At 24.8% G+C, this 19,672-nt stretch overlaps 4 protein-coding genes and 1 non-coding gene across 6 annotated transcripts in view; 3 read left to right on the top strand and 2 right to left on the bottom strand.

Annotated features, from left to right (window-relative positions):
- Nucleotides 1-19,672, top strand: part of LOC128959768 (malonyl-CoA-acyl carrier protein transacylase, mitochondrial-like) — a 227,974-nt gene that overhangs the window by 50,093 nt on the left and 158,209 nt on the right. The gene's annotated exons all lie outside the window — the stretch shown is intronic.
- Nucleotides 3,590-7,487, bottom strand: LOC128959752 (cyclin-T2-like). Of its 2 annotated transcripts, none has more exons than XM_054305758.1 (7): nt 7,196-7,487; nt 7,024-7,105; nt 6,780-6,911; nt 6,573-6,705; nt 6,380-6,516; nt 6,102-6,314; nt 3,590-6,004 (listed from the first exon to the last, which is right to left on the bottom strand). In XM_054305758.1, exons 1-7 carry the CDS (start codon nt 7,339-7,341, stop codon nt 3,707-3,709), a joined length of 3,141 nt encoding a protein of 1,046 aa, XP_054161733.1. In that variant the 5' UTR covers nt 7,342-7,487; the 3' UTR covers nt 3,590-3,706. The 2 variants fall into 2 exon arrangements, with proteins under 2 accessions (XP_054161733.1, XP_054161734.1); XM_054305759.1 differs by having other exon boundaries at nt 6,582-6,705.
- LOC128959764 (KAT8 regulatory NSL complex subunit 2-like) lies at nt 7,690-9,424 on the top strand. The gene is made up of 3 exons (XM_054305773.1): nt 7,690-8,915; nt 8,983-9,158; nt 9,223-9,424. Exons 1-3 carry the CDS (start codon nt 7,805-7,807, stop codon nt 9,388-9,390), a joined length of 1,455 nt encoding a protein of 484 aa, XP_054161748.1. The 5' UTR covers nt 7,690-7,804; the 3' UTR covers nt 9,391-9,424.
- Nucleotides 9,587-9,659, bottom strand: Trnak-cuu (transfer RNA lysine (anticodon CUU)). The gene has a single exon. It is a non-coding gene; the product is annotated as a tRNA-Lys (tRNA).
- LOC128959773 (uridine phosphorylase 2-like) lies at nt 11,310-12,683 on the top strand. The gene is made up of 5 exons (XM_054305788.1): nt 11,310-11,400; nt 11,480-11,750; nt 11,814-11,928; nt 11,988-12,058; nt 12,156-12,683. Exons 1-5 carry the CDS (start codon nt 11,330-11,332, stop codon nt 12,597-12,599), a joined length of 972 nt encoding a protein of 323 aa, XP_054161763.1. The 5' UTR covers nt 11,310-11,329; the 3' UTR covers nt 12,600-12,683.

The following is a 19,672-nucleotide window of genomic DNA, read 5'->3' as shown; positions in this document are numbered from 1 at the left end:
TGTCTGGCAATGCTAGGCTTAGTATTTTTATTTGTTATATAAACTTTATGATTTATTTATGATGAATTAGGTAATTAAAATAAATAAATTATCTTTAAAAAATAATTTAATATTTCTATAGAATATTTATTTATAATACAATTGATTATAATATGTATTATTATAATTTATGTTTAGTTTTTTGTACTGTATTATAAACAAAACTATTTAATAGAAATAAAACAAAAATTTTATTGTTATTTAATAGAAATTTTTAATAAATGAGAGTTAACTCATAGGTCCTACAATTATATGAGCATAAAATTGTAGACATTATGATACAACTACTGATAAATACGTTTAAAGTAGTTTTATGGAGTTTATAGTATATTTTCAACCGTTTAATCAATTTACAGTATTCAGTGTATTGTCCTAATTGTCTGACAGTCAATACACGGCTTGATATATAAGCACATAATATACCGTAAATAGTATAATATTATATATTGTAATATTGTATATCTAATTAATTAACTTTTTGAGTGAAGTGTCAATTATGATAACAATTTATAGCACAACTTATTTTTGTGGCTCAAGTAGTGTTTCTCTTATTATTTATTGCTATAATCATAAATAGACATTAAATGATATGATTATTAAAGATTTGCCAATTTATTCAATTACAACATTCTTTAAGTAATTTCATGTATAATTAATATGTTTTGAAAATTTTTCAAAACAAACAATTAATCTTTTTCAATAAATTATAGACTATTGTATAAGTATTGTATTAATTTATAAAATAATTAAAAAACTTTTACAATATTATTTACTAAATATTTACATAATTTAGAAGTATTTTGAAATCTAAAGTAAAATATTTATTAATTTATTTTATAAAATAATAATTTTAAAAATGTTTTTTCAAATAAATTTATTAAACTGATTTATAATTACCGGTAATCATAATTATATATATAGACTTATACTAATAAAATTTTGATTAATTAAAAAAATGATATTTCTAGCAGTAATCCAATTGCAGCTCAAGTTATTAATTAATAAAAAAATATTTTACATTTTAATTTTGTTGAAATGTTAGTGAATTAAATTATTGAAACAATTAATAGAAATAATTTAGTATATTATTGTTATAATAATAGTTAAATATATTGGAGTAAATTAAAAATGCATTGAAACAATTAATTAAATACCAATCACTATTTATTATATTAATTATTTGAAAATAAGTCACAAAAATCATATAATACAAAAACATTAATAAAATGCTTAATAGATATGATTAGAATTGCAATCAAATGATTAAATAAATGCAATTAAATAGTATTTTCATAAATGACTTTAAGATGAAGAAAAAACCAATAAAATTGTTGTAAATTAGCAAAAGGAGTGGTTTTTATATAAAGATATATTACTGTTAGTTAATTCCAGGATTTAAATTGTGATTTATTTATCGCTATTTAATCTGCAATAAGCTAATGCCTAATGATATGTTAAGCTTAAGTGTTTGGTTTTATAACTCAAGTTATATAAGTATACTGTAGTAGCAATTGTTAGTTGAAATGTTGTAAATAAATAAGAAAATCAAATATTAAAAATATGTCACAAAACCTGTCAATCATTCATATCATAAGTGATATAATATTATTGTATTTATTTATTAACTAAAATTATATTTTACTAATATTAATACAATCATTAAAATGTCAATAAATATCTAATCAATGATAAGCACAGCATAGCCACCAGTTTTTACAACCAATTTCGAGAAATATTAATAATATATACATTAGTTATCAGCAGTTCCTCAGTTTAGTACAATAATACGTGAAACAAATCACTAAAAATTAATAACAACTAATGGTTTAGTCTTAGAAACCATGAAATGTCTATTTGATAGTCATTTCAATTTCCATACAATCAACACTTGAAAATCATTTTTAAACAGTTTTGCTATTTTGTTTGTATACTATAAATACAATATAACTATAATACTCTATATGTTATATAAAAGATAATTATATAGACAAACTCTTAACAATTTATGATCTAAATCACAATATTTAGTCTATTATTATAAACAAAGTGTTCATTTAATGTTTAATATATTACTTGTTATAAATAAATCTAAACATTTGATATATTATTATAATATCTATATCTTTATAATAAAACTTTTAGTCATTTGACTGAAATAACTATAATTTTTTGTAAACCAATTTGTTATATAAATTATGAATTAAATTGCTTTATATTAGTATAAAATTGTCATTTATAGTAAATTTGAGTCCAAAAATAGCATTAAATGATAATATCATAAGAATTACTTGTCATTGCAATTGATCTCTCGTTTGCTTATCATTTTCCAATTGGTTCTAATCTTTCATTAGTAGCTCTCTCTCTCTCTCTCTCTCTCTCTCTCTCTCTAATAAAACAGTTTGAATGTCGTTAAAGTTAACACAACACCAAATATAAAGAGACATAAAATAGACGTAAAAGAGTGGTAAAAGAGAGAGCAGATGCCATGACAAACACGACAAACACAACTTTAATCTAATTTAAAGACATCAAAAGCGATTCAATTGAAACTTTGAGAGCTATACTGTACTGTATATATGGCACCGACACCTCACACATACAGTATATCTTTGTCTTCAAATGATTGCAAATTTGTATTTTAGATGAGATGAACACTCCGTCGCCTTTCGCTATACAAACAAAAACTATGACAATAATAGCTATTATTTAATATTCTCGACTCTAATATCATCGATAAGATGACAAGTGCTGTGTTAGTCTCCAATTTGCTAACATATATACACAATATTACTGTATATTATTAAAGTATAGTAATATCGCACTTAAATTACTTCTCACATAACTAGAGTACAGTATATACTCAGTTATAGTCAATATTTTTTTATCATTTATCTAAAATCTGTACAATTAACTCAATTTTTATGTTTAAACTAATAATTCATTAGTTACTAGTAATTAATATTTAAGTACTAAAAGGTTTAATAAAAAAGTAATTACAACTAATAATCAATTGATTTAGTAATAACATTGACTACATTACTATATTTAACATAATTACTACTAATTTATTGTCTACTAATTAATGTTGTGTCAAACTTTATACTTAACTATTGCTTAAAAATTTGTATATAATATAAAATAAAATATTTTTACATTATTTCAAAATCAATAAAAAACAATTGTAAACCTTTTCATTTATTTTTAAATATATTTTACATATTGTTTATCATTTGTCAAAACTTAACAAAAAACAAATAATTTGAAATTGAGTTCATCATACTTTAAATTATAATAAATTATTTTAAAAATATTATTAATATTTGTAAATAATTCCATTACATCATACATTTAAATTATTTAAATAATATATATATATATATTAAACTAAATTACAAATAGTGTTAAAGTGTCGCTGACTTAAACAATTGCGTTTTTAACAGATATAAGGATTGCTCGTTACAATATATTTTTATTTAAATATATATATCATTTTTAAACTATATTTTCTCTCATTTATATTTCACGTAATTTTATCCAATATATAATTAAACTTCATTTACAATTTCACTAAAATTTAAACTAATATATATTGTAAATATAATATTTATACCAATATAAGTCAAAAACAGTGATCGACATAACAATTATTTGCTGATCTCTTTTGACATTATTTATGAGCTTTTGAAAGACGCGATTGTGTTAATGGTGTGGACATTGGTTCCAAAGTGATAGATTGAGGCGTACAAGAGTTCAATGATGTCTTTGAGTGATTGGATCCTTTATCATAAGATGTATGATTAGATTCATACAATTTTTTCGCTCTCTTATCTTCTTTTGATTTATATTCCAAGTCATGTTTGGAAGCCTTTTCTTTTTTACTCGAATTTGGACTTAATTTTCGCTTTCGTCCGACACTTGAATCTGATTGATATTCGGGAGTATTTGAAGATTTATTGGGATTTAATTGAATTTTCAATTTTATCGGATTTTTCGGTAGTTCTTCGGTGTCTTTATCCGACAAAACGTCTCTGTCATCAACACTACATTTTTTCTTCGAAATCTTCAACTTAATGGGCGCAGCAGTCATGTTATTATTTGCCACTTCATCTCTGCCTTTAGATGAGGAATACGATATCTTAAAGGCTGCGTCTTCTCTATCGTCACGACTTCTGTCTCTATCTTTTTCGCGATCTCTATCTCTATCTCTATCTCTATCCTTATCTTTTCTTTTATGTTTTTCTCTGTCTTTATCCTTATCCTTATGTTTGTGTTTATGTTTCTCTTTGTGTTTACTTTTATGCGAGTGATGTGAGTGTTTGTGATGTCTATCCTTTTCCTTTTCTTTATCTTCGTGTTCCGAATGACTCGTTTTGTCTATACTTTCCATATTAAGCACCGGAGGAATGATGTCTCCCATAAGTTCTTGTATAAGATTAGAAGTATTATTAGTATTAATTTGTGTCTTTTGAGTTAAATCTAGTGTTGGCTTAATATCGGGTAAAATATCAATATTTGGTTTTATGTCTAATTCAATATTACTATTCGTTTGTAATTTATTTTTGCTCGAAATGGACGGAATGTCTGTGCCTTCTGTTCTGAAATGTTTTTCTTCTTTTATTGCAATCGGTGGCACCGTTTCGTTAAATATATTACTATTAGTCGCATAAATTGTTTGGTTTGAACCACCAAAAGATATCGGTATTTCTTTTGACTTCAATTTAACTTCGGGTAAACTTTCAGTAAATTCCTTTTCTTTAATAGATTGGACAACATTTCCAAACTGAGAATTTTTCTGTTGAGTTGACCCGGAGTTTAACAATAATTTTGGCGAAGATTTAGATATTTTACTTGAATTTTGATGTTGTTTTGGCTCTAATTCAGAACCAAAATTAGAGGTAAAAGATTTGGAATGAGATTGTGTTGAACAGGGATGTGATAACTGTTTTTCTAATTTAAAAGCCGCTTCGTTATCGATTGACGGCTTTAGAGGACTTAACATTGGAGGCAATGGTTCGGATTTAATACGAAGTAAAACGTCGTTATGTTTTGATAAAGAGTTTGTCTTTGAATTGTCAGCTTTTGATAGATGTGTTGTTGAAGTGGACGACGAATTTGTTGTCGCTATTGGAGTCGAAAATATAGACATAAAGCTTGTCTTTACTGGAGGATCGCTATTTGTTTGTAATTTATTATTATTATTATTATTACTAAAATTAAAATCTTTTTTCGAGTCTAAAGAATCGTTCATAAAATCAGTTGGAAAAGAGTTCATAAGATTTAGTTCATTAGTGGATTGGTTTGAATTGTCAGAGAATTCCATATGAAGATCGTTCACAACCTCTCGTTTAATATCCGGCGAGTCTTCGGAATTATTGACACCAAATGAGCCAAAATGTGGTTTATTATGGACTGTATTAGTGTTGAATAAGTCTTCTTTTATTAAGTTATTTTGTGTATGTTTTGGATGAGTTAATGAAACATTTGAAATTGATTTTGAAGGGTTGGCGCTGCGGTTATTATCAAATAAATAATCACTATTTTTAGGTCTAAATTTGTTTCTATCATCGATTGATTTCTGTTGTTTATCACTAATTGTCTGCGCTTTTGTTGGCATTTTATCTTTTGGTAAATTTAAGATATCACGCGATGTTTGATGAGATGATGATCTGTTTGGTAATGAAGTTGAGGGCTGTTTATGTATATCTGGTTGAGGTGTTGTCCGTTCTTTTCTTTCTCGATAAGTCGATACAGAAATAGGAGTTGAAATTTTGGTTGACTGTTGATTTGGCTGATGGGTCGTCGGTTCGCTTTTAATTTTCTTTGATAGAGGCGATGATGAGGGCGAACGACGACTTATAGTCGGATTATTAGCTGACGGCTTATCGGGTGTTAAGTGCGAACTGGGCTTTGATGGGACCATAGACTTTGGTTCCTCTCTTACCGGCTGTTCTTTTCTCTTCTCATCCTTTATATTATATAACATTTATAATATACGGTAATATAAAATACTGTATATTTAAATATTACCGACAAATATATATTGTATATAAAATCAAACTTACATTCAATCGATTTAAAGGCCTATCAATACTATTTTGGACACTCGTGCCGGCACTTGAATTACTACCGTTTCCGCTAAGTATCTTACGTTTTAATCTTGACGGACACTTATCTAAAATAGCTAAAAATTCAGAAGTCAACTGTTCCAACAAATCTAAAGTGACAGTTGTGTCCACATAATAAAACCAATCTTTGCCCTCACTTGATCTCGGAATCTATACATATATATAATAACATTTATTAACGTATATCTAAATGGCTTCTCCTGAATGAACCAAACCTCCCACGACGACCACTTGCAGGCCAAGTGTATACAAACACAGGCAACGACTGTAGGCTTGTATTGAAGACACATTGTTGTCAAGTGAAGACTATTAGTAGCCATAAAATATGATGTCTGCGCCAAATCTTTGCTCGCTTTCATTGAAAACAATTGTTTAGTAATTAATCAATAAATTTTAAGGATGACTAACAGTCCTTACCTCTGACCAGTTGACAGCAGTTGACAACCGAAGTATGCGGATGTTCGACGGCAATGTCAAAACCCAATGTCTGTAGCATTAGGTTCTCATTGATGACTAATTCCATGGCTTGATCTTTGTATGCCTACAAACACGTAAACACATACGTAATAAAGACTGTTTGGATGGCAATTGATGATAAAAATGTTGACCAATTACCTCACTCTTGACATCGAGTGGTTGCGGACTGTCTCGATGTAAGCACATGTGAGACACTTTGATGACGTGCTCGAGCTTTCGGGGCTGTTCTTCAACCTTTGCCGCCAGAAACAGTGCACAACTAGATATCGCCTGTAAATTATAATATTCAAGAAAAGGACAGTTCAGACACAGTTTGAGATCATCGACTCATAAACAAGTGGTCAACAACTCAATAGATAAAACAAGAAGAGGAAGAACTGACATTTCGGTGAAATTTGGTGAACGAGTGAAACGTATAGAACCGATGCATATAAACAATGGCTGTATTTATACATAATTGTGTCCTAAAAAACAAAACAAAAAATAATATTAAATCAATGAAATTAATAAATGAAGAGTTAATGGTGTGATGTCTGTCGATGACGACAACTAACACATGCAATCGTTGTCCCATATCTTGGATCAAATTGGCCGCCTGTTGTCTGTACGACAGTTCTTTGTCGGCATCGATGCCATTCTTGCGCGACGGCGTGTGTGCCAACTCTTCTTTGCTGAAATACCATCGATCGCTTCCGGCCATTGCCTGTGCGGTCACCCGATTGTCGGCCAATACGTGCTGTCAATCGCTATGAAGGAAGTCATTCACCGATACATTCACTCAATAATACACAAACAAAATGGTCGACAAATACTATTCGTATATTACGTAACACTAATACATACCATAAACACTAAAACTTAATTTACAAATCAATTATTTTAACCAATTTTTATTAATTTAATTTCATATTAATATTTATTTTATTGGTTTAAAATGTTTTTTCATTAAATGAATGCATTGATTATAAAATTATAAAAATATTATAAAATTAATTTTTATTAATAAGTAGTGACTAAATATAGAGTAACGTAATGTATGGACTCAATAGAGTTCATTCATTAAACTGTTTGAACGCATTTCAAAACAAAACAATAAAATCACTGAAAATATATCCAAAAAATCAATTGTTTTATCAATTAGTGATAATACGGCTCAAGAAGTGATGTCAAACCGTAATCAGTGGTCAAATGTTAACAATGGTATGAATCAGAGTTCAATTCAATACCGATTGAATCAAAGCGTACGCTTCAGCGCCAAACTGAAGACACGGACCCGTTTGGAGTCATCGCAACACCAGTTGTGCGCTTATGTCCACCGCATATGTCTTCAGAATCGTTTGGAAGGATTTAATTACTGTATTCGTCATATACTTGAAGACAGAAGTGCACCATTCAGACAGTGTTCATACATTCACCCGCAATCTGGCAAACGGTGTCCAAATGCCGCCCGAAGGACTGACAGACGCGACAGTACTCTCTGTCCGTGGCATCTGAAGAAACTGTATCTCAAGCGCAAACAGGCGGCCATTCAACAGATTCGTCTTAAATGTGAAGAAAGCCATAAACGCAATGAAGAGATGAAGCAAGTGATGACACGATTGGAACACTTCTGTCCAAATAAAGCTCACGACAACCGACGACTCGCACTCGATTGGGTTCAACTTGAAGATCAAAGTGTTACCGCTAGCGATCATTTAAGGAAGAAAATGGTTGAATCTGTGTCTAATTTAAGCGCATCCAATGACGATGACTGTTCTAATACGTTTGTCGAAGATGTCTTGCGATCAGATCCATTGGACTCGGATTCTGAATCTGTTGACAGTAATTGCGAAGAACCGCTTAAACGCGCCGGTGTTTATGCGGCCGAAGAAGTTTCACTTATTTTGAGAGAGAAGATGTTAAGACTTCAAAATCTATATATCGAACAATTTAAACGATTCCAGTATTTATTAAAAGAAAAGAAAAAGAATTATTTGGTGTCACTTAAGATGGAGAAAGAGATGAATGGAGTGAAGAGTATATCTCAAACAATGCAACAAAATCTAAGTTTTTCCAAACAAGATAGGGATGACTATAAAAGACTTAAAGCTTTGTGGAGATATCAGAGACCTCATGGACAGGAAGCTCTTCTCAAGAAAGAAGCCAACGAAAAGAGAAAAGCATTTGTTGATGGAATTCAATATAAGGGATCAACTCATCCTAACTGTATATTTGTCAAAGAAGACGAGGTTTGCACCAATAGGACAATACCACTCTCTCATTATTGTCAAAAACGTATGTTTTTTATTAAAAAAAAGATAATAATTTTTATATAAATTTTGACTATATTTATATAAAACAGACATATTATATGATGTAAACCAAGTGTTATACAGACCGTGTGCTTACGTTGAGAAGATATCCGATGACCAGTGTTCCCCTCCGTGTCTCAATCCAATCATCTCATATGTTCACCAAAATACTTGTGTTTATCACAAACAACTTAAGACTGATATCAAAGATATTAATAAATTGATGGTTAGATTCGTTAATATAATTGATTAAATGTTTAATTTATTAATGTTGTTATAATTATATTAAGGATTCTAACGAAGACGATGTCAACCAAATTGTTTCACTTCCGACGGAACCAGAATTGTTTCAGACTATGGATGACATCGCATCACTTGGTTTGGATGCCGTCAATCCATCCAATCTCTTCAGTTTAGATCAATTCGGAGAACTTGAATCTACAGACTTATTAAATTAATTTTTATTTAAAATTAAATACTAATTATCGTAATACCATATATACAGTATATAATCTCAATATATAAAAATAATAAAGTATTATTTATATTATAAATTAAGAAATATTGATAATTTATACTAATATCTAATTAGAATAATTAAAACAATAAAATAAATTCAATAAATTTAAAAAATGTTTTTTAAAAAAATTTGAGCGCCCAACGTGGGGCTCGAACCCACGACCCTGAGATTAAGAGTCTCATGCTCTACCGACTGAGCTAGCCGGGCTACATAAAATTTCAATGTTTTAATATTATTATTATATATCTATACTACTATATAATTTGTTCAATGTTTGTACCAATTTGTGTGACGCAAACAATTACTTTTAATGTGTCGCGCGATTATTAATAATTTTAATTTATTAAATAAATAAAAAATTAAATAAAATATATTTTTTATAATACACTGTATATTATATAGAGCGTGAAAGCATTGTTTAGTAAAGAGATAGATTGAGAGAGAGAGAGTATTGTTGCACGTGTTAACTATTGATACACATTTTATTACATGGATCTAAAGTATAGTTATAATTTAATTATATTTAATTATAATTTGTATTTTATTTACTTTAAAATTATTATTTAAACATTTCATTAATACAAACTGAGATTTAATGTACATTTCATTGTTAAACTTAAAATAGAAAGAAATTATTTCATTTAAAATATTGAACGAAAGATATTTGTAATACTATTATTTTATTCATTTATTTTTAAACACAATTAAATTATAATAATCTTAATATTATAATATTATTATTAAATCCTAATTATTTAAAAATATTTATATGTACATATAATATATATTACTTTAACAAATAAAAATTTACAGTATATTTTAATTAATAATCTAAATAATATAAATATTTGCTTGTTAATTACTTTATATAAAATTTACTATTAGCAATTATGCTTTTATATTTTTAAAATTTATGCAGATCATCATAAAATCTTTTTATTATAAAAATTGATAATTTTATATATAAATAATAAGTTATTTCATTATACAGTGAATATTCTATTATTTTAATAAAATAAATTATTAAAATTTTATTTAATTAGAAATTATTTTATATTAGATTTAATTTTAATTTGAAAATATAATTGTTTCTTTAAAAATAGTGTAATTAGTTTAACTTATATATAACTAATTAAACTGAGATTTTAATTAGTAAATAACAAATTTTATCATTATTTATTATTGTTGAAAGTCGAAAGTAAATAGGTAAATTATTCAATAATTTAGTTATTTGAAATCACATGTTAATTTATCTATAGATAAAATTAATCTTGTATTAAATTTATCAATCATTACTAAGCGTGTGAACATTATTAACAATTGTTAGGTAAAACAATTACAAATATATAATTTTGCTTAAAGTAAATGTTATTTAATTCAAGTGTCTTGACAACAGTTTGGTTAACTTTTTTATTGAACATATATTGTCGATGACATACTAATTGAAATAGTTATTATCGGCAAACTTATTTCCAACAGTATAACCTCGTTTTACAATACATAATGGTTTAGAGTATTATAATTTAATATTATTTAATAGTTTAATTTAAATTAAGTAAATATTATTATTACATTTATTTAAAATATATTTGTAGATAATTATAGATTAATTTTTATAATGTTAAGTAAATAAATGCACATAAATAATTTATATTATGATAATGATTTTTAACAAAATAATTACAATACAATAATGTATTTAATCACTTAAGAGCCGCAGTAAACAATATGCTATTTGACTGTAGGAAACACCAATTACTATCAATAAAATAAAGTCCAATATATCATACTTATAAATTATAATATTTCTAATATAAGTAATATAAATAAGTATATCTTAAAAAATAATTTACTTAAATAATTATTCACTTTAGACAATGAGTTTACCACAAAAACAGTCATCAGAAACATACGAAGTCACGTATGATGAGTCGCGACAAGAGTTAAGGTATTTATCAAATTGTGACAAAAAATATTAAAAACAATTTAAAAGTTTATTAATTTTTTTCAATAATTATAATTATCAGCAAAAACGGTGAAGTGATTATAAGAAATCCTCATTTGAATGGTCTGTCTTCAGATGTATTATACCATTTGGCAATCAGTACAGACACTCATGACTTGCCGGCGCTCTTCGGTGACGTCAAGTTTGTTTGTGTCGGCGGAACACTTAAACGGATGAAACAATTTGCAGAATATATGGCTAAAGAACTGGACATTCAATTTGATGGCAAAGATTGGACGGCGGCTTCGTTTCGTTATTCAATGTTCAAAGTGGGACCTGTTTTATCAGTTACGGTAATAACAATTCACACTTTCTTTTCATTTAATTAATAATTATTTTTTTATACACAAATAAAGCACGGAATGGGTATCTCTTCTCTATCCATATTAATGCATGAAATCATTAAACTAGTATATTATGCCAAATGCAAAAATGTTGTATTTCTTAGAATCGGTACTTCAGGCGGAATAGGTATTGGATTTTTACAATTGTCAGCAATAAAATAATTAAAAGCAAATAACTTTCTTTAGGTGTAGAACCGGGAACTGTTGTTATTACAGATAAAGCAGTGGATGGTCTGCTTCGACCCTATTATGAATTGGTCAGTATGTGTGTGTGAGAGTGAGAGAGAGAGAGCCATAAACTCTAGTGCTATAAAATAATTATTTGTGTTGTATATTATTATAATTATTTTATAGTACATATTAGGAAAGGTAGTCCGTAGACCATCCATATGTAACAAAGAGTTGGTGGAAGAGCTCAAATCAATTGCTGCCCAAGAAATAAAAGATTTTCCAACAATCAGTGGCACCACAATGTGTACGCTTGACTTTTATGAATCCCAGGCACGACTTGACGGTGCTTTTTGCGACCTAACAGCCCAACAAAAAATTGATTTCTTAAACAAATTGAAAGATGCAAATGTTGTCAACATTGAGATGGAGGCCATAACCTTTGCATCCATGTGCCACTACACCGGCATTCAGGGCGCTATTATCTGTGTGACTCTTGTTAATAGACTACTTGGGGATCAGGTGTCGGCAAATAAAGATTATTTGTATCAATTGCAGACACGACCCCAGATATTAGCAGCAAAATTGATTAAAAAACGTTTGGCTTTATATAAGTCACAAAATATCTAATTGTCTAAATTGTCTATACATTTATACAATATATTATGTTATTAGTGTAATTGTATTGACTATAAATCTTATAATAACATGTAATCCCATATATTTCAATAAACTTAATAATCTACTATTATATTGTACTTCAATAATAATAATAATCTACAGTATTGTTTGATCAATAATTTTATGTTGACATTAATACATTAGTTATAGTAAAGCAAACAATCGACTATTTATTAGAGTAACACAATGTTATATAAAATGGATTTAAACGACATAATTGAGAGCATCTGTTAAATAATGATTATTTGTATTTATAGTTCAAAAATATAATTCACTTGAAAAATAAAACCAGATGCTGACATTCATAATACAATTAATTTAATTTATAAATAATTGTATTGAAAATAAATTATATTTAAATTATATTCAAAATGAATTTTAAAAAACATGTTTTCAAAATCTATATGATTTAATTAAAAATAATTATAATCATTATATATATATATAATTTTTAGCTTTTATACTCCACATTGTGACTCAACAAACACAATAAATATTTGTTATATTGTATAATATTTTTATTATAATACCGGCATATCCTTATATTATATAATAATACCCACATTAAAAGTAAGATAACTATCTTAATAATAGGCAATATTTATTACGTAATATTTAAATTAAAAATCCATTTGTAATCTTAATCCCAGAGGTGTATAAAATTTTATTATAATCTTATACAGTATATTAATATAATTTGATTAATGAAATAAAGTTTTAAATAATAACTGTTATTTGGATTTAATAAATCATTAGTGGTTTAAGTGTTTGCAATAACTAATAGAAAATCATCATTTGTTTAACGCTTTGAAAACATAAGTATAATTTAAATAAATTAATAGTTTTCAACTCATTAGACAATAATATTTAAATTACAGTTATTATTGATATTATTAGTTATGAGATAAACGCATTGTAAGGTGTAATCAATGCTATGGATAACTAGATTTTAAGTCGAGATTTAAATGGTATTTATTGTTAATATAATGATGTTTTATGGATGGGTGTACTGGGAAAGGGCTATCATCGGGGATGACACGCAAATATTTGATAATTACTTGAGAAAAATGCATCGACACTATCATTATTTAAAGCAATGTATTGTTGAACTGATAATATCAATGTATATCTCATACAATAAGTTTTATAACATCAGACTCAGTGACCCACCACTTGTTTTGCCTAAAAGTATTGGTCATTACCCTATTGAATGCCTGTGATAAACATAGGGACAGTATGTGGTACTTATGGGAAACAAACCATAAAAACATACACCAAATTAATAGGTGACTTAAAATGTATAAACATTGGTATTGTGTGAGTGAGAGACCAGTAAATGGCTTATCACTTATTGAGGACTAAACAGACAAATGTTTGTAAAGAAACTAATTATTTGAAACTATGACAACAATTACCTATTGATTTGATGCAATTGAGTGCCGATAGACCACACAAGTGGAGGTAAGTGTCAACACACTATAGCCCTAACCATTAATGGGCTCTCCGTTTAGTTTACCGGCATTTCATACATACCACTAACCATTGCTCCAACAACTGGAGCCCTAATGCCTTACCTCATCAACCAATCAAATCTTTTTAGACAAACCTCTAATGCATCAAATTTAACATTTTATTATTATTTTATTATATTTATAACATTTTAATAATAAATACTTAATTATTTGTTCATTATCTACATTATTAGATAAAAATTAAATATTTTTTATTTGGATTTCAATTTAGTATCACATATTATAAAAGATTGACTTATTATTATTATTATTATTATTATTATTATTATTATTATTATTATTACACTCCTGTAAACATAATATAGTTACTAAATAGCGTTATTAATTTATTATATTATATTAGTATTTAAATTAAATTCTTTATATTATATTATGATAAACTAATTATATAGAAAAAAATAATAATTCTATTAAAATTTTCATTTATACATATATTAAATTAACAATTTAATTTTTTTTATAAAATCTAACATTTAGTTTTACAAATAACTGTATTTAATATATATCTATAAAAGTCAATGAAATTGACAGAAACTCTGAGACCACCCATAATAACAAGGCATTCATTTTATTTAATAATATTGTTGTAATTTTTTCAGATTCAACATTATTTGAATCAAAATGACACAAAACGTAGTTATATATAATTTTCCACTATATTTATCATATCAACTAAAATTTAATTAATATTTTTACTCAAAAATATTTTTCTTGATTGCTAAGTAAATATAGATTTTATATTTAAATAAATATTGAATGTTATGTCGATTAAACTCAAATATAGATTCTCTACATTATTGTCTGCATTGACTTTAATAAAATAATACAAACTTTTATCAAATTGATGGAATATTTCACTGATTTTGATTATAAAATTAATTTTATTTTTAAATAACTAATATTATATTATAGTAATACCAATTGTCCAGATGATGACTAATAACAACTCTTATAATGCTATAGTTTGTTATTTAGCCTAATTATTTGTAGAATAATAATTAATATATTGTTTAAAAGTTTATAAAAATCATACTATCGTAGCATCAGTAATGATATATAATACTCTATAAGTTAAAACTTTTAACACATATAAAGTAATATATTAAAGTTAATATCTATAAAGACAAATATTTAAAAAAAAATAGAAATTATAAATACATTAATATTATTTGTCAAAATTTAAAAATTACAAAAAAATTAATTTAAAAAACCCATTTAAACAATTACTATGATATCTCATGTGATATTAGATCTATTTCATTGTAAAACACTGTTCAATGACCACACATTAGATAACTTTGATTATAGTTTTCTGTTTATTAAAAAATATTTTTGTATAACACAATATAAACTTCTATAAAGTTGATTAAAAACTTCTTACATTCAATACTAAACCATTAGAAATTTGAGTTACAGTTTACTGAAATACACATACGGTAAGTTAATATAATTTATATTATATATAAATTATATTGATGACCACCCACCACTATAGTGAGTTTAGTTTATAGTGAGAAACAAAATAAATATCCATACTATTAAAATTTTAAAAGCAATTTAATAAATTGTTTACAAATTAAACTTTTTATTATAATAATATCATTAATAATAAAAGTGTAAGAATTTAAAAAATTTTACGATAACTTTATTGGCAAAATAAAATAAATTTAGATTCAAAACTTAATTATATTACTTTCAATTGGTTTATAGTAAACAAAAACAAGTTTTGATTTAAATCAAGTAATTTGCTTAATAGATATTGAGTTAAAAGTTTTGTGATTTACTGATTGATGAGAAATACAGAAAAATATTTAACTCAAACTCAATTTCATTATATAGTAAACTAATGGCATTCACAGACAAACAGATTTAAATAGTCGTAATATTTTGTGGGAAAATTTTTTATTGCCTCTTATTGCAAAAACTAAGTATTTTATAGAGTATACTATTTGCTTACTATTTCTATATAATATATCATAAAATAATTATAAGTAAAACTAATGCTAATTTAAATAAATTAGTGTATGATTCAATAAATTTATAAAATATAAATTATATTAATCAATAGTATAAGTATATTTTAAAATTTATTAAAACAATATAAAATACTGTGATTATAGTTAATATAAGTTTATTTTAAAATTTATATTTGAAATTTTAGTCTTTTTTAATAAATTAAATTTTGGCGTTTTATACTATAATAAATACAGTATTATAAAGTCTCACGCAATGATTGTTTTAACACTTTTGACTTAAAGTTAGCCACTTTTATATTATATTATGATATAAATAAATTAAATATATCATATATCTTTACTTTTAAATTGTATCATTTATAATTTTTGTATTATTTAGTTATAAAATACTGTAGAAAAATTACTAATAAAAAAGTAATTATAATTCACATAAAACTTTTTTTTATCTATATCGTCAATTTATTATTATATGTAAAAAAGGACTATAAGTTTGAGATTTAAATAAATATCTTTAAAAATATGTGAATTGGTTAATTGATAAAAATATAAAGTAATGTTATTTAGAAATATATTAAGTTTTAAATTCAAGTGTATTTAAATATACCGAAAATACATTTGAAATACTCAAGTTATTTAACACTTAAACGTATTTTTATATAAATTTGATAATTTTATTGTAATTGTAATTCTATTGTAAAAAATAGTTAATCATTGTATAAGTCTTATTGCAAAAAAAACGCATCATAACTATTTTGTCTATGATTTTATTTTAACAAAGAAATCAACTAAATTGCAATACTTTTAAAAAAAAAAATTATTTAAAAAAAATCTTTAAATTAAATTTTTCTATTATTTTTGTTTTTAGTATCAATACTATAATTTATGAAAATATAATTTAAATAATATTTCAACACTAAATAAAAAGAAAAAATTCAATTAATATAATAATTGAAATCAAAATTGAAATAAAATTTTTGATTGATTAGCTGTTTTTAGTAATAGTTGTGTCATATTTTACAAACAATCATAACATAAAGATTGACTTATAAAAATATTTCAAGTTTTTTTTTAAATATTTTTCTATGATAAGTGTTATGTGACCCAAAATTTATTATAAATATTTTTTTATATAAAAATCTATGTTAAAATATGACAAGATGCTTTTATGTAATATTATCAATGGTGCAATATATTATTTAAATTCTAACATACACTAGATTTAACTATAGTTTTTTTTATATAAAAAACTAAATAATTTTATTTTATTTAAATAACTTTTTATTGTATTATTAATTATATTTTTATATTTAGTATTACTTGTATTATATTATCTTTATTTACTAATATATAGTAATTTTAATAATAAAAAATTAAATTGTAAAAAATTACAAAGTATTATGACTTTAATATTATCCAAATAATTAACATAACTGTAAAATATTGATTACTAATATATTAAATTTTAGAATATTAAACAATAAAAATACTGTAATTGATAATTTTTATTTATTGATAATTTATACAATATTTATGCATGTTATTTTAAATATTATTTATATTATTAGATAAATAATAATTAATCTATGCAAGTTTAGATAATAGTCACTGGAAAAACTACTATAATACAAAAAAAATAATGAGTGTTATTATTGTTTAAATAAATCAAATTATCAAATTTAAAACTACTTTTTAATGCATTTCAATTAAAAATAACGTATATTTCTCACCATTTATGAGAACGACTATTAAAGTAGACTCTAAATTGCAATTAAAAAGTAATTCATTTAATAAAATTAGATTTTAATTTTGTTAAAAAATATTATAAAATTTATAAATTTACAGTATATTATAATATTACCCATTCTTGTAAAAACATTATATTTGTATGTTTTTATGGCCTCTTTTAAAATAAAAGTTATTAAATAAAATCATTCAATTGCATGCAATTTTAAAAATACAATTAAAATATTATAATAATTTTTATGTAAACAAGAGATGAAAGATACACATTTTGATTAATAAATAAAATTTTAAATCTTAAATTTAAAGAAATATGAATAAAATACTGCATATAATTTAAACTAATTAGACTAACAATAATATCTGTATTAATATAATTTTAATTTACATTTATAATTATTTGTATTGTTTTATGTATCTAAAGCAACCAAAATTTATTTAATTTAAATAAAAGATTTAATTAAATCAATTGTTTAAGTTAACGATCAAACCTTAGATCTAAGAATATTAATTTAAAATATATAAAATTGTTTTTATTAAATAATTTTTTATTGGGTGTAACATTTGGGTTTATAATTAATTTTTAAGTTATAATTAATTGTATAATTTTATATGTAAACACACATATTTGTATATTTAAATCATATATTTCATTAAATTATCACATTATATTATTAAAATTGATTTCAATAAATATGATCAACATTTTGTGGTAATATTTCATAAATTAATTTTTACTAAAACGTGCATTATCATAATTTTCAATCTTGTTCATATTCACATAACTTATAAATTTATTATTATTTAGTAAATAGTTTATATATTATTTATTATATTAATTAAATATAATATTTCTTTAAAAACAATTATTTAGATATATTTAATATTTGATTGTATGTTATCTACTATACTGTATAAATTAATATCTGAATATTTTTTAATAGATTATGTATCAAATGTATTAAATACAATAATTATCATAAATGCCATACAAATTGAAAGTTTTGAGTTTATTTGAATGACAGTGAAATGTAGTGATTGTCGATGTGTCGACCCCTCGACCCACCGCATTGTCGAGTAATCCGAGTGTAAAATAGTGTTCAAAGTTTAACATTTTCTAAGTATTTTATAGTTTATATAATATGATTCGTATCTCATGTTTGATATATACAATATATATATATAAGTTTCATTCAGAAATTGAATGTGTTTTTATATTTATATTTTGTAAAATTAAATGAATGTAACAAAAATTATTGTTTTGTACGGATCAGCGGTAACCCACTATTTTGAAAGACTTTTCTATCATTTTTAAATACATTAAAAGCACAAAAATATAACGTATCGATAGCCTATAACTTGTATGAACAGTCAAATAAGTAGAAATGTTGACATACTATATGACTGGTAGTCTATGAGAACCTGTAATTTTTTCTATCAAAAGTATCACCTCTGGAAGCGATGCGTTACCAATAGATAGACACATATCATGACACTTGTATACTATAAAGATTTCACATTTTCTAGAGACAAGTCCTCTAACAAAGAGAGAGAGAGAGAGAGAGAGAGAGAGAGAGAAAGAAAAGTCATCATCAATGGGACAGCCTATACTTGATGGGCATACCATACAGATGAATGCATCGCTGCTTATAATAGTCTAACAATAAAATAAAATGAAAAATTGAAGTTTTGACTCAAATATATATATCTGTATATTTATGTGTGGTTTGAATAGTTGGCATATATTTATAATATAAATAATAATAATATAAAT

The sequence above is a fragment of the Oppia nitens genome, unplaced genomic scaffold (genome assembly GCF_028296485.1).
Source record: "Oppia nitens isolate AA-2021 unplaced genomic scaffold, nextdenovo-longstitch-racon4-pilon3 scaffold4_pilon_pilon_pilon, whole genome shotgun sequence".
Taxonomy (NCBI): Eukaryota; Metazoa; Arthropoda; class Arachnida; order Sarcoptiformes; family Oppiidae; genus Oppia; species Oppia nitens.
Note: the sequence above shows the minus strand (reverse complement) of the source record. Positions and strands in the feature narration are given on the sequence as shown.